This window comes from Centruroides vittatus, unplaced genomic scaffold, assembly GCF_030686945.1.
Source record: "Centruroides vittatus isolate TY-2023 unplaced genomic scaffold, ASM3068694v2 contig_1891, whole genome shotgun sequence".
NCBI lineage: Eukaryota > Metazoa > Arthropoda > Arachnida > Scorpiones > Buthidae > Centruroides > Centruroides vittatus.
The window spans coordinates 215,423-232,603 of record NW_027121163.1 but is presented as its reverse complement, the minus strand read 5'-3'; the positions used below and the strand labels follow the sequence as shown (position 1 = coordinate 232,603).

At 33.6% G+C, this 17,181-nt stretch overlaps 2 protein-coding genes across 2 annotated transcripts in view; one reads left to right on the top strand and one right to left on the bottom strand.

Moving 5' to 3' along the window:
- Nucleotides 1–17,181, top strand: part of LOC136970051 (calbindin-32-like) — a 211,602-nt gene that overhangs the window by 40,443 nt on the left and 153,978 nt on the right. The window lies entirely within an intron of this gene.
- Nucleotides 502–9,997, bottom strand: LOC136970070 (uncharacterized protein C18orf19 homolog A). Its single transcript, XM_067264443.1, has 3 exons — nt 9,768–9,997; nt 3,463–3,739; nt 502–1,286 (listed from the first exon to the last, which is right to left on the bottom strand). The coding sequence occupies exons 1-3, from the start codon at nt 9,928–9,930 to the stop codon at nt 1,040–1,042; spliced, it is 687 nt and encodes a 228-aa protein (XP_067120544.1). The 5' UTR covers nt 9,931–9,997; the 3' UTR covers nt 502–1,039.

Genomic DNA, 17,181 nt, shown 5'->3' with positions numbered 1-17,181 from the left:
CAAATATGACGCAATTACAATACTTTCCCATGTTATGCTATAACAGCCAGGAAAGTAACAATTGTATTGTGTACATTTTGCAATTGCTGAAGAAGCAACTCTCACACTCCAACCTGTAAGAATTAAAAAGGTCTTTTCTCTAGACACCTATAGACACTCACACCCCAGGTTAAGAAATACTGCTCTAAACTAATGGTATCACATTGCCAGTTCAAGTAGGAATTACAGATTTAGGATTGTAGGATTAATGGAATAAAGTAATGCAACATGTGGGAAACGCTTGCCTCCTGGAAAGACTTTCTACAAGAAACTTATTCCATATTAGGTGTTAGCCATGAAAAAAACCAAGAAAAATCACGACCAACTTACGAACTCGCAATGGAATACTGGTGTTTGATTGCTTTATCTACTTGACCACCAGTAAGAATGTTTTAGAGAGCAGCTTGATTGGTATTGTGTACTTTTATAAAAAAAAAAAAAAAAAAAAAAAATTAATAGAAATTAATCTCACCGAAAATAACATTTATATTCATTTTCTAACAAAGAGCCAATACAACGACATTTCAAACAAATGAATTTAATACAATAAACGTCTAGATACAACAATATTTACATTAACCAACTATTGTTGTCCTGTAAATTACTTAAATTATAACTAAAATGCATTCTATATATTATATAATTCTAATTTATTTTTCCTCGGTACCATTATTACTTCTTTATCGTTAATTATAAAATTTATTTTCATTATAAAATCAAAAATAATTTCCTGTGTGTCGTCATTAGTTGAAATTTTCACCGTCGCCGTCCTACGTACATCTGTATCGGGCTTTAAAAAAAAGGAGCGTGCAAATTTAAAAAAGAATACTAACAAAATACAAAATTCACTATTGATTACGTTGTGTTTCTACGTGTGAAAATATAATTCCTCTAAAAGAATTTTATGTACTTTTAAAAATTCCATGATTCTGCAATAGGACATTAAATGACTTTCATAAATTAAAGCATTTCCTTCGTTCCTATGAAATATTCTTTCGATTCAACTTCCCTTTCTTCTCTGCTGTATCATAGTCTTAATGTCTTTCATGGATTTTATGTAATTCCTTTTGGTGAGATACTTTACGGCAAAGGTCGTCCCTCCGACAGTCACCATGTATCTTGCCGGTGTTGCTAGTTTGTACATGGCCGAGGCGACGGCTAAATAACCTAGTCTGGAATTTTTTAAAGGCTCTAGAAATCGTTCGCTGAATCCAACCGCTTCCAAATATGGCACTATGTCGAAACCACTGTAACGAAAACAATTATTATATAAACATTTTATGTAAGATATAGATGTGACTTTTAAATTTCCCAATTTGTCATGCTTACTGAAATAAAGATTATTCTATAAAAGTTACAGGATTTATTTTGTTAATGAAAAATTTTTATCTCAAAATTCAGTTTCCATTAGACCAATATAATCCTGAGGTATATCCCTATCCCTCAGGATTATATGGGTTTATTAGAGCAGAAGACAATAATGTACAAATGGCTTCCTCTACTTTTCTTGCAAACTGTCAATTTTTTGGTGACATTTTTCATAACACTATAAAATACTGAGCTCTACTTTGCCTATGACTTGTTGCATGTTGTCTTCGGGAGCTGTATAGTTTCTGGATTGTTGGCATACAAATTCTCCAAAATCCCAAAAAGACATCAAGTTGCAAGATCTGGCAGGCCAATTGGGTGATAATGCAACCTGAAAATTTCCTACACAGTAACTGAAAAGTTTTAGGAGCCATGTGACATGTCACACCATCCTGCTGGAACCACATAACGATATCATTTATCATTCATTATGAGTGCATTTCCAGCCCATTTTCACAATATGCATGCATTGTTGAACCACATATAGATCCGTCTTAAATTTCCCAAGCCAATTGAAGCCAATTGTGTACGCCTGTGGTGCTGCAATGCTCCCAGCAAAAACTGCACCAAATTGAAATCCTGTAACTGTTATTGAATCACCCTGTATTTCACGTGATTATAACAATAAATTATTCAAAACAATTGAAACTTAACATTTTCACAATAAACATATAATTGATTTGGCTGTAAATCTTGCCTGTGTGACCTACATTGTACAATGTTCACTTGACAACATATTTCTTGAAATGTATCACTGTCATTAAACAGCACATACACGTGTACAGTATTTTTAAATATTTTTATGTTGTTTTAATACATGCAATCATGTTAAAATGTGTAAATACATATTAATTCTTTACAAATGTGACATGTTTTTAAAAATAATCTATAATTTCGCTGTTTTTGGCCATAACATTTAGTGACAAAATAAACAAACCCAACTTGATTATGCAGAGTGAAATAAGGAATCCAACTGTTTGTATTTTAGTATTTGAAGTAACTATAAGGTTAGTTGTATTTATTAACTTCTAAAGTACAGTAATTCTAAAACATGCTCAACAGAAGGTATCAAACTTAAATTCAAGGGATTATTTTTTCTGATTCGCATAGAATGCAATGTTGGATTATAATAAGTAGAAAACAAAAGTAACATTCACGACAGTAAAGATGAAAAGAATTCAAATAAATGTTTAGAATTTTCTAAACTATCTTAAGTACAGAGTGTATATTGGTGCCAATAAATGTAGGGATGTGACACCAAAACATTACAAAAAGTTCATATGAACATGGGTCCAAAAATCCTTCATTAGGGAGTTATAGGTTTATTGCTAATGGTACATGTGAGGCATTTAATAACACAGATTTACAAAAATTGCTCAAAGTGACCTCCTGCTTCGATGCATCCTGAGCCTGCATTCCATTCTTTGCCGTACTCTGTTGAAAATTCCTGGATAATTATTAATTTTAATAAGAGATGGTGCCTAACGCCTACCTCAAGTGCCTAATTAATTTATAATCTTTAATTGTATATATCCAAAAGTTAGCACGATTATTTACGGCAGTTGGTGATGTATTGGCTTAATTCCTGGAGTGTTTTAAAGCCATTTTGGATCAACTCCCGTACCTAATGTCGAAGTTCTGAGGAAGCGTATCCAAAATGGCTTTGACCGAGTCAAAATAATCTAGGAATTTTCAACAGAGTATGGCAAAGCATGGATAACAGGCTCAGGAATGCATCGAAGCAGGAGGAGGTCACTTCGAGCGATTTTTGTAAATCTGTGTTATTAAATGCCTCACATGTACGATTAGCAATAAATCCTATAACTCCCCGATGAAGGATTTTCCGACCCATGTTCATATGAACTTTTTGTAATGTTTTGGTGTCAGGAATACATCCCTACATTTATTGACACCAATATAGATACATTGTGTATAATATTTAGTACAAGGAGTCTTCAACTTAAGTAAGAAGATCAAATGTCTGAAAGTGGAGTAATGGAGCAGTTATAGAATAATAGAATAATATATAATAATTTATAAATACTCTTTTCTTACCTTTTCGCTACGTAATAGAAACTACCGAACCAAACCAAAGACGTTGCCACGTGAACGGGTATTAGAACATACCAATAATCCTTTAACATTGTTTTATAACGCTGAATTAACGACATTTTCTTCTCTTCCTTTTCATTCTCTGCCGGTTCTTCCTTTTCTAATTTATGTTTCGGTTTGTTTTCTAAAGTTCGAGATATCTGGTATTGAAAGACTTGAGAACATATTCTTACGTCGTTCGACGTTATTCTCATTTGACGAAATAACAAACCCCTTCCACCTAAAATAATAAATTTTCTATTGTTACTTTTAAAATATATATTATCTACAAAATTAAACTTTTATATATAATCAGTGATGTAAGGTGGCAAGTCAGTTAACCAAGCTATATTTTAAAGATTATTTTAAATACAGTTAAAAGTGGTTATTATTTGCAATTCAAACACTTTCAATACAGCAACTGAATTGTAGATAACAACATGAAATTGCTGCAAACAACTTTTAACTATTCTTAAATATATATTGGTTGAGTGACTTCTTCTCTACTCAATTAAAGTTGATAATTGCCTGAAATTTATAATTTTTAATCGACAATTTTAACAAATACAAAATAAAAACGGAATTAAGTATAAGAATTAAATATTTGTTCTATCGAGATCGTGTGGGTAAGTCACCTGGCACCGAGACCCGAAAGGCTCGTCGTGTCGGGTCAGTCAGATGCAAGGACTGTTCTAAAGATCCACGGGGGCAGTTTCAGACTCTTCGGCCACGTGCAGCAGTTGTACATCTCAACTGTAGTGACTATCTACTATATTTACATATGGTAGTCACTACAGATACTGAAAACATTAATTATCTATATAAAGATTGAATGTTGGGCTTTCAATTTTCAACAATAACAGTTAGTTTTTCAGTTGTAATGAGAAGAATTTCTTACTCGATGCTCTCAACAAAGTAGAGATTATTCAAATGCAGTTTTTATATCAATTAGCCCTACAAGAAATAAGAAGGTATCGAATTTGTTAAGATTAATTACTCTTTGGTTTATAAAATATGGTCTATGAACCAACAGAGGTCCACAAAAGAAAACAGCAGCAGTCTGCAGACCACCTGGTGAATGACGGTCTGCTGACTGACCTACTCATTTTCCAAGATGCAATTTTATGCTGTTTAACCATAGAAGAGAACATTTTCATATATCACATACATATTAGGTTGCCACATAGATGATGATGTTTTGCATGCCAAAATAGCTTATCTAAAGTGATATTTACAGGAGCAACGGACTGCAATTCATCTGTGATTTGATATAAGTGCTCTAATTGGTTTAATACACTCACACCGTCAATGGAACTTAATAATAATATTCCATAGCTCTATAGTTGCTGGAAAACCCTGGACTCACCAACAAGTTTTTCCCATTTTGATCAATTCATTGGCTTTCTATCATTATCTTGCACATCATTCCATCAGCATCTCATATATAATTAAATCACTAAATTTATTACTACCAAAATCTATAAATATTAATACTGATCCTAAACATTAATATGTATTGCTAATAATTTGAACAGAGGATCCAATGCTATCTTAACATAAATATTTTTGGCATTATTACATTCTTTACAGTTATAAATATTTACATTCCAGAGCTCATTCAAATTAAATAAATCCTAGCAGAGAAATCTTTGATTAAATGCAGTCTATTCTTTAAATTGACATAGTTTATAAGATTCTAAATTTAATTCATTAAAAGATACAATCACAAACAGGAATTGTTGAGTAACGAAAGCATTTATATAACTTCAAATAAAGAAATAAAATATTTTGCTTCACAATAACTGCTATCTATTAGTGATTTTATAAGAAATGTTATCAGATTATTTTTGTATAAAATTTGATTATCATTATTATATATTGATATTAGTTTCATCTGTTCATTTATTTATTTGTTACAATATAGCAATTTTTCTTATAATTAATGTATACAGAAAAATCCAAAAAATTCCTTATTTTTTTTTAATTCTGTGGTATTTTGATGTGTTTTTCCCTATTTTCTATAAACTGTTATAATGTTTTTTTTTGGTTGTTGCTATAATGACCTATTATATAGGGGCCAAATGGCTGAGCGGTTAAAGTGGCAGCTTACCACTTTGTGAGACCTGGAGAACAAATCCAAATGGGCTGAAAAACACTAGGAATTTTTTGGGGATTGTTTCATCTGGATTTGTTGGGCACCATCCCTTGCCATCCATAATGGAGTTGCTAAAAGAAAGGCCCTTTTACAAGTTAGTACCCATAGGGCAGATAGTTAAAAAAAAACCAAAACAACTATTAAAATAAAAGTAGTGTGTGCACTAAGCCAGTGATTCTCAAAGTGGGGGTCGCGACCCCCAAGGGGGTTGTGAAAAATATTTGGGGGGGGTCGCTGAAAAATTGATGCCAGATCAATTTTTTCAAATATTTTATAAATTTACTATGGATTCATGTTTAGAAACAATAGAAATAAAAAATATATAAAATAATTTTTACTTAAATAAATTGCACATATAAATAATAAAAATAATATAAATATTTAAATATGAGCCTAACCCCTCCCTCCGGGATGTTTTTTGACACATACTTATTCTTCGGGGGTCGTTTGAAATTTTTAAGTGCAGAAGGGGGGTCGCGGTCCAAAAAGTTTGAGAAACACTGCACTAAGCAAATATTCAAAATAAAATTTTCCATTTTCTCACAATACTTAGCATATTTATTAGAATGTTGTCAACTAAAACTCAATACACAGCACTAGATAATGGCACCACACACTCAGGACACAGACAGCAACATATATAGATAATATAATAATTTGCATAATGCATTTGGCAAGTTTCTTCTTACTTTTAAAATATAGTTTTGCAATATTCTTGGCACATTTAGCCTCTTGTAACATACCTTTTGATAATCGCTGCTATAGATTGTACTATTGGTATTTGAGACATAGTAAAGCAGATAGATTAATTTATAATTCAAAATTTTGATTTTCTTTCCTATGATTAAAATAACTGATGATTCTTATTTGTAGTAATACTGGCTCTCCTGTAAATTTCTCATACTTGATAACCTTGATGTGATTAGCCTGCCGCAACGCTTTACCAAACAAGAATCAAATCTGCCAGTGAAAACATTAAACTATCACCTACAAGCTTCATATATAATAACTTTACAACTTACTCTTTTTATTATTATTAAAGAATTGCAAAGCACATACACATTTTGCATTTGTTTTTTACAAGACCAAGTATATTTCAGCCAAAAATTTGTTTAATAAAAAAGATATAATCATAATTTTTATCTTGATATCATTACTTTGAGAAGAGCTAATTTTAATGTTTAAAACTAAAAATAGATGAACTGCTTAATCAAGGAAATAAAAAAGAAACATTTTTGGCCGTCTCTGGACTATGAATACAGAAGTTCACAAAAAGTTGCATCAGAAGTTCTGTCCTATTTTCTGAAAATCTGACACAACTGCACAATAATTTGATAAAGTCGCATCAGCCATCAGTAAAATTGTGTTTTATGCCACCTGCAACATTACAAGTGATTGCCTCATTCTTTTGTTGGTAAAAGTTGCATCGGCTATTTATAAAACTATGTTTTATGTCACCTGCAACGTTATAAATGATTGCATCATCCTTTCAGTGTGATGTAAAAGCATTATGAAGTGATCAAGGCCAGCAGTGCTCCCACTAATTATTAGTGCCAGCAGATGTTATTACTACATACAATTTCACTTTTTGTTCATATTTGCTGTTAATGCCTCCTTTTGTTCATGATATATTTAGCAGTGAACTTGTCTTTTGCTTTCATGAGTTGTGTTAAAAGCTGTTTTATTTGGGTTTAATTAATTCATTAAACAAGCATGTTGTGTTTATGGATAATGTATAAAAGTTTTGTATTTTTTCTATTTACACAATTCACAGCAGTTTTATGCTGCTTATTTGCTGTTTTTGGTACCTAACACTGAATGTGGCATGGATACGATGTTTTTGCACACCTCTACCCTGTGGGCACTAGAACTGTCGACAGCTTGTATGGAGCCCAGGAACAGAGTCCTTTTTGTTTTTGAGCAAATGAAATATGCAGAATGTTTCTTTATTAATAAAAATAACATTAATTTTAGAGTTCAATAGTGATTCTTATCCTTGTAAGTTTTCTCTGGGCCCAAGAAAAAATCCCAGTTCTCCCATCTAGTGAGTACTAAGGCTTTTTCCTCATGTCCATTGTGGTTTCGACTAGGCCCATAATGAGGTGACCAGATAGCGAGGGATGATGCCTGACATATTCAGAACAAACCACAACAAAGTTTCTAAGGTTTCTCACCTGGATTCAATTCTGTGTCCCCAGTAGCTATGGCCCAGTTAACTGCATTCAGCCATTAAATAAAAAGCTAAAGAATACTATATAAAAATTACAATAAAATTACACTACAATTCTAAAAAGTACAGTATAATAGAGCAGAAACTCCTTTAGCAGGTCCAGAGCTAACTTGGATAAATAGAAATCCACCATTTAAAAGATTGTTAAATGATTATGATTGAGACTTATTTCCAGTAGCAAATAAATGAAATACCTAAGAGGTAAAATTGCAGCTCTAAATGACACAGTTGGGGTCTCATCAGAGCTGTATACCATACCTACAAGTAGGTTGACCAGGGACTGTTCCCAGTTTTTCTAGTTTTTAGTATTTGATTATAGATACAGTCTTTGAGTAGAGCAATTTTATTAACATGCCAATATAATATCACCTATTTATAGATCATAAATTTTAAAAAATAACTGAAATTCAACCAGTTTTACACCCCATTTTCACTGATTACAAAATGTGTCCCTGGTTAGATTGTAAATATATCCCATTCGCATTGAGCATTTCAATCTAGATTGTGATCATGGTCGGCGACTGTGGAGCAACCTCTCTCGACTGAAAAGAGGTTCAATCATGACTGACTCGAGAGTTTTTGAAACTAGATCCAATCATAAGAGAGTTCCCACAATCCCAATGTGAATGAGAAAAACAAGATGGCTGCAGAACAAGTGTCAAGCTATCAACAGAGAAATAAACAAGATATTTGGAGAGACGACGAGATCTAACTATTATTAGATATATGGCAAGAAAAGATATTTGTAACCTAAACTTCCATTTTGTTTGTAGGTGTTCGTGACTTATCGAGTAGTTATGTCAGTTTTATCATCGTGTGCAATAGCCGGGTTCTTCTCGAGCGGACTGTCTGTGTGAACAGCTCGACGTTCAACTGGTGACAGTTGCAATCGAGATTAAAGTGAGTTGTGGATTGTGTGCAAATGCAGTATTACGGTCAGCTTATCATAATACTTACAAAAACCATTAAAGGAACTGACACTCTATTTGCAACCCTTTGAGAGATGTAGCCCCAAAATCAGTCTGAAAAAACACAAGTCTTAATAGAATGCATAGCATGACTTAATCAAACCCCAGTAGTAGTCAGTGCAATGGCCTTTCATATTTTATGTGCTTGTGGCCATCTAGTAAAGTGAACAATGGTTGATTTTTAGCAGTTTTGAGAAAAAGTTCTGGATTTTTTCACTCTGAAATTTTACTCCAGTTTTGAAGGGTTTCAAAATTTTGGAGAAGCAGACCTCAGGGAGCTATATCTCACAAAGATTAACACATAGACCATCAGTTCCTTTGACTTTTTTACTCCATAGTCTATAGTGCTAATAAGGTTCCAACCACTTCATCCAGAGCCACAATTTTACCCAATTAATGTAATATATTTACTAAATATTAATATTCCACTTATTGGATAAAGTTTACCATTAAGTAATTAGATATATATATAAATAACTAACTTAAAATTAGTTTCTCAATATATACGACAATCCGCGGCACTTGTACACTACAAAAAGATGTTATCGTACATACATTATATAAAATATACACTATATATAAGGATATCTGTATATATACAGGTATCCCTTGATTAACACAGTTAATTAATCCCTCGATGCCACCGCATATATCAAAGTTGTATCTTGGGGCTCAGTGCTTGAACAATCACAACCCGACAACAAAGAGGAGCACGTGCCCCAATATGCGGGCGCCCCTAACAATATACCACGAGCATATATCACGTTATACCACGAAAATAAACAATATATAATGCAGATGCGGCTTATATATTAAGTTATTACATCTTCTGTACAATTTTAGTAAGACGTCTTCGTTTATGCTGTAAACAATAGTTAAAACTCGATTAATCAATTGAATATAATGAATTCCTAACCATAATGAGAGAACTTTCCTGGTCGATCTTGCAGCTTAAGACTCAAATCGCTTATTTGCTTTACGAGTAATCGATTGGATTGCCTTCTCACACAGTAAATCACACTCCATTTTGCCGAATTTAACAGATAGCAACTCATATCTCTCGTCAAATTTATACTCATCAGATAACTTATAAAGATTATTTTTATAACAAATCACACGTGCACATTACTCCTTCATTTGCTGCGCCAGTTAGCGGTGCCACCTTTCGTCCAAACTTATTCGCTTCGCCACCCTTTTATTTATTTTTTTCCTTTAAAAAAAAAAAAAAAATACGAATAAAATTCGGAAGATGATAAAAATAAAATTAAATAAATAAAATCTACTTTAAATAATTAATTAATTAAAGTAACGTCGCTTAATAACGGGTGCTTCTAACCAGTAAGTGACAGCGGCTAAGGAGGCAAACCAATGACATACTGCGTTTCATATGAAACGGAGTATGTCATTGGTTTGCTTACTAATAGAGAGATAATTTAAAAGCGCTTAAAAATCGGGACATTTACTCTGTCTGTAATAATATATAGAATGTATTTTAAAAATCGTTCTGAAAATTCCAGAAGAAGCTATTCGGATTTTGATCCTTGATCCTTCAAATTACCGATTGAACGAGATAATAAAAGCATCAGACTGCCGCTCTGGAAGATCCCGATTCGAGACTGAATACGAGCTTTAAAATTTTCACGAGCAGTTTGGCCCAGATACCAGTGGCGTGCCGTGACATTTGATGACAGGGAAGCTGTGTTTCTGTAAGAAGCCGACTTCCAGGGGCAATCAGTTAATTGCGCGTCAGTGATAGTCTAGGGCAGTGGTTCTTAACCTTTTTATACTCGCGGCCCACCAAATATTTCATAATTTTTTGTGACCCCCATTTTTAAATAATAATTTATATTTGATAATTTGATAATTTATCTATAATAAATTGATTTTTTTATTATTGCTTTATTTTTTATATAATAAATGTAAATCATAACTTTATTATTTCATTATCTATTTAAATAACATTCAAACTTCACAATTAAACATGAAAACTCATTAATTTTTAACAGAAAATAAAATAAGAAACATGTCGATAAATCGATCCAATGTCAATGCTAAAACTAAACTAAAACTAAAACGCCCACTTGTGGTAAGGATTTTGCATAACTTTTGCAAAAATATTTAAATTTTCAAAGCCTACTATTTTTCCTAATTATTTTTAAAATTCCAAGCATTAATAGTTTCTTAAAATTGCTTTGGAATAAAAGAAGTAAATACTGCGGTGTAAGTAGCATATTTACATTTATTTCTTCTGTACTAACAAAGTTGTATGTAGGAAGAAATACAAAATAAATAAATAAAAACTAAATAGGAGGAAAACTTATCTTTCTTATTTCACTTTTCAATACGATATTCGGATTATACATCAATTTTCTTTTTATTATATTCTGAAGGAAATTTTGCATAATTTGGCGGCCCCGGCAAACTTCTTATGGACCCCCAGGGACCGCGGCCCCCTGTTACGAATCACTGGTCTAGGGTCCATTCGTATTCATTTGTTCGATAAGCCAGTAAAAACTGTAGACTTCTCTAAATGTATTTTTAATATCACAATTACATTCTGAATCGCTAGCCACGATATAAGGGCTAAAATTAAAAATAAATTATAAAAACTTACTCAATGAAATAAAATGTGCGATGGATATACATACCTGGTACAATGTATTGTTCGATTGTATTAATATACTTTTAAAGAAAATTATAATTAAAATATAGCTTTGTAAAGAAACGTACATAAGAATAACATAAAATATTCTTTACTTTTTAAATCTTAAAACAATCCACTTAGTCAAATATCTTGATACGAGTAGCTAATGGATGGAACTAGTGACGGTCCAGGTAGGTGTGTAGTGAGTGTGTGCGTGCCAAATCCCGAGGGTGCCGATACCGGTCAATGTCAAATGCCTCTTTTGTCGCATCACTAGTATTTCTCAAAGGACGCCACAGGGCTGTTGTAAATTTTAAACGTTTCTCACCGTAGCTGTAAAAATCTAACTATGTTAAACTTAATAGTCATTCGTTTTCTAACTAATTCGTTTTAATACCAGGTGTACACGGAAATCAGTTTCCCACTGTACTGAGCGAGTGATTGGTTCTGTTAAGCTTTTGTTGAAGTAAAATTCTGGCTCTTTCAACAGGGTTTTATTTATGTCCCCATTCCCTAATCTCTTAATTATTTAGTCACTTCTTAAGTAGAAATAAGTCGAAACCAGTTACTTTGTACCTGAATATCTGTAGTCTTGGGAAAACAGTGGAAAGACAAATTTTTATGACAACGGATATATAAATCGTAAATTTAAGGAAAATAAATTCTAGAGCTTTTTTTTTGTACCATTGTATGTACTGTACGTCTCATTCATTAAATTTGGTTGTAAATGATGCTGCCAAAGTAACAGTTAATTTTTAACACTGTACTAGAATTGTACACGTTTTTTCTGCATCCCCTTACAGATGGGACGTACTAAATCGTAATATCACCGGTTTAACATTGAAATCCGTAAGTAATATAAGATGGGAGAGCGGAATAAACGCAGAATAAATATATCAAATATTTTAATGGAGTTTTTTAAAACTCCTGTCAACTATACAGAACTATCATAAAAACGTGCCAGTAAACTCCTATCGGTTGGGTTGTTATAAATCTAGTCTAGGGTGGGCAACCCTTTTTATAACATGGGCCAGAATAAATTTTACGTTTTTTTCCGCGCCGTAGTAGTTAATTGACGCTTTCTTGTGACTCGTAATTTTTTTAGTCTGCAAATATGAAATAAATAAATAAAAAGTTAATTACTACATTTATTTCTCTTATCGTTTTCGAAAATTACAAAGAATTGGAAAAATAACTATTATTTTTCCAATTTAATAATCTATTAAAGATCTCGCGGGCCGGATAGAAACTTTTCGCCAGCCGTAGCTGGCCCTCGGATTGCCCGCCGTTGATCTAGTCTGCTCATGGTTCACATAATCGGGCAAGGGTGACTAGCAGGCAGCTAACAGCCCACAACCGCTCCGGGATATAAAGTCGCGTACTCTTTACGCGTGTGTCGCTTCTACCAGCTAAACCGTGACGTTGGTGCTCTGTAAAGCGCATGCGCCAATGCCTATAATCTGGCTGCTTGGAAGTTGACAGGCAGGTGGCTAACAGCCCACAACCGCTCCGGGATATAAAGCTGTACTCTTTACGATGTGTCGCTTCTACCAGCTAAACCGGGTGAGGTTGGTGCACTGTAAACCGCATGTGCTAATGCCTATATAATCTGGCTGATTGGAGACTGACCCGGTTTCGACATTCCTTCCGCCACCGAATTATTCGAATATACAATAGCAATCTTATCGCTTTTTTTCACGTGTAGTATAGAAATTTGTAAAAGATACATAATGCAGTTATAATAAAATATTAATTTTAATTAATTCAAAGTACGTTAAAATATGAAAATTTATATTTTATAAAATTCAAGGGAAGGTCATTGGAAGGTGGAATCGGCGCTTCCATCGCTTCCAATGACGGCACGCCACTGCCAGATACATTGAATCTCGTTTAACATCATCATCCGGCCTATCTACTGTTGAACTAATCGAACCCGTGACGGGCGAGAAAAAATTCTCTTGGCGCTCAAAGGATGGGAAAAAATTATAAAAAACTGCCTCATCTAACCTATTACCGGTATAGAAAATATGAATCCTGAATTTTCCTCCGATTACGTTTTTGTTTAAAGCTCTAAGACATATTATTTGCAGATTTCTGTACTGATTTCTATTTAAATCCGAAAACGTGGCTGGCTGAACGTCCAAACCGATAGAGATGAATATCTCCCGCTCTGAGGAATCCAGGTTCGAATTCGAGTAGAAGCGTCAAAAATTTATACGAATTTATTAATTAAAGATAGTTATTTATCCTTACTTAATTATACATATTTAATCTGACTCCATTGTTTTAAATAATTATTTTGAATAGTTATTTATATCCGTTCCTAATTGTTCAGCTTCTTTTTTCTTCTAGTGGTGAGCCTGATAAATGTATTATCTATATTTTGTACATGTAGAAGCGTAATGGCGTTTCTTTGTACAGATTTTCTTTGCAGATTAATTTGAGTATTTTAGCCGCGAGAACTGTCAATCCGTTCTAAATTATAATTTCAAAATTAAGATTATTAAATATTAAATAAATTATAAAAAATTTGTATGATAAAACGAATTGTTTTTTAACACAAAAAGTTTAAAAATCTTCTCTTCGGAAATTAAACGTTTTATTTAAAATGTTTAGAGCAGGCTGCAATGTCGCTGGACAACAGTTAAACCCGTTCGATTCGGCCAGCCGAATTCTACCTGATTGGTTGATCTTATACGCGTTATTTTCGTGATATTCTATCATTGGCTGGACTTTTGGAAGGCGAACTGCTCGTTCTGTGAATGGCTGTGACGTAATCAATTTAGTTTGTTCTACGTTATTCCACAATGGCGACAGCTTTCTTCTTCGTGTTCTTGGATGCAGTGACGGTTACATAACTAAAGTAAGTCATATTATAAAAAATTACGTAATATTGGACATTTTTACTTTGACTCCACCGTATTTCGAAATCCCATTTTTGCATTTTTCATTCATATTAATCGAAATCTAACGGACGCGATTCTGTAAGCTGCGTAGAAGTAAAGATTAAGTATTGAATTTCATACAAAAGCATTCTATAGCTAGAAATTCTCCCGTCAAGCATGGCGGAGTATTTTTTTACGAGAAAGGAGAGATTGAAGAATCGAGAAGAGCTTTCAGTCGAGCTTGACGTTGCGATGCTCTTTATGCGGTTCTTGACGAAGCCATTTTTACTCGATGTTGCTCAGGTTGGACTTCACAGCCTTCAGGTGTCTGGGTTGTTATTTTTTCGTATCTAGAATTTACCTGACCAATTTTACTCTTACGCTAACTCCCTAGTCATTTCTCCGACAAAATAGCCAGTCTTTTTAATTCATAGTTGATAAAACAAGAATGGGGGTTTAACTCTTTCCGCCCTGTGAGCACTAAGAGGGCCTCTTTTAGTAGGCCCATTATGGGTTCGGCCAGGCCCACAATGGGGCAACCGGGTGGTGAGGGACGGGGCCCGACATATCCGAACGGACCCCCCCCCCCGAAAAATTCCTGGGGATTTCTCGATCCGTTCGGGATTCGATCCCGGGTCCCCAGAGCGGTAGGCTGCCGACTTGACCGCTCGGCCATCCGGCCAAAAACGAGAATGAATTGTATTTACAGTACGTCACTTTCCGTCCGAACATAAAACGAATATAGCCAAAATTTAATTTAGATTGGACGAAGTTGCAGGAGTAATAAGGAATTCACACACAAACACACTTTTTTGTAATTGATACATCTGTGAATAAAACAATATTTTTGTTAATACAAAATTAATAAGATGACTTAAGATACTGTATTAAGACAGCTTTATATTCACAGTAACAAGAATTTATACATATCTTTATATTTTTTAAAACAATTTGGTTATGTTTCAACATTGCTATTTCAGTCCGATTTTACTTTCGTTAAATGCTACTATAATGATATTTGGTGTAAGAAATTCAACAGCGATTACATCACAGTGATTGAATGTTACTCCATATTTATTCATTTAGGAATTTATATTTTCATTTGTACATATTATTTGCAATTACAGAGAGACCTGATATATGTTAGCTAACGCAAAGAAAGATATTTAAAACATAAACGTGCTTCGTATGGCCCCGTTTTTTATCCAGCGAAAATGTAGCGAAATGACGTCACGAGCAGCGTTGGCCATTCAGAAACGGGTTTCAGAGTGTTCCCCGTAAAGCGCTTCTCGAGCGCTGCATAAAAAGACGCGCCCTATATGATTGTTTTTGACTGAATTCGTTACTCTATACATTTTAAAAGACTTTCGGCTCTATTTGCTCAGTTTAATTAAACGCCAATTCGTAATTACATTAATTAGAAAGTAAATGTTAAAAATATTAATGATTCTAGATGATAACAATTCATCGAACTTGAGTACTCGTAGCCTACTTACCGTTTCTGCCGATTGCAGCGCCCCTATCGGCAAGCATCCAAGTGATGGACAACCACTGGAAAGTGGTTTCACCAGTGACGTCATGAGCATGCGCAATTGTCCGGCGTCATCTTTGAAGTTTGTTTACGTTTTATTTGTGTTTATGCGCGCTTTAGCTGGAGTTCTTTCGTCGCGAATATCACTATGGTGAATTGTTGTGTAATTGGGTGTAATGCTAGTTCACTCGAGAACAAAGGAACGTCATTTTTAAAAATTTTTGTCATTGTCATCGAGGACACAAAAATGATGAGGAACTTTCACGACGAAAGCAATTTACATGGCTGTCGAGAATTAACCGGAAAAATTTCAATACGGATAAAGTGAATATCAATACAAGAGTTTGTCAGAAACATTTCATTGCTGGTTATCAATAAATGATTAGATAAACTTTTGCATGAGTATTGTAAAGTGTGTACGGGCCAGTTGCATAAATCCCTTTGTTAATACTGACAAAATAAAGTTAAATAATGCCGACAACTGCAGATTTTAGTTCGAGTAGATGATAATTGTGTTCTAGCTTTATCTTTCACTTTTGAATTTATTTGCTTAGTGTCTGCTTGTAATAAATATACAGTAGAGTTAATATTAAAGCGTTAAGATGCTACTTTTTACAATGATTTTTTTTTTATATTAGTAACAAATAATCATTACATAGTAACCTTCAAGTTGTTTCTGACAAATTCTTATTTATTACTTATATATATGATTGTTGGGAACCAGAAGTGGAAGCAACTCCTCCATTTCCCTCTGCTGATGTGAACTGAATATTTTTTGTGTTAGATATTCTGCGTATGTTGAGAAGATTGATTTCATCACTGAAGACGAACTTGTCTTGGTTGCGGTCATTCGAACTTTGGGTTTGTCTACTGGAGTAGCATGAAAGTTTTTGGAAAAAATTTAACAGAAGATCTTCAGGACATTAAATGAAAATTCGGATTTACGAGAAGAGCCGATTTTTATTAGTTTTGAAAAACTTTTGGAAATTATGGCGAGGAAACTGTGGGGATTCCAATTAAGTATTCATAATGACGAGATATTAGAGTTTGGAACGATAATGTAACTATTCAGCATTTACAGACCGTTTTGACATCGTTAGGAACAGTTATGATTAGTCTCCGGCATACCATTTCGGATGAGGAATTTAGCTAAATCATGAAGAGAGATTCGTCCGATGGAAATTCTGACTTCTCAAAATTGATATGTAATGTGATTGATATCTGATTCTTTTATCTCCTTTTCTATGTCGATATAATTGAAGGTTTTGGC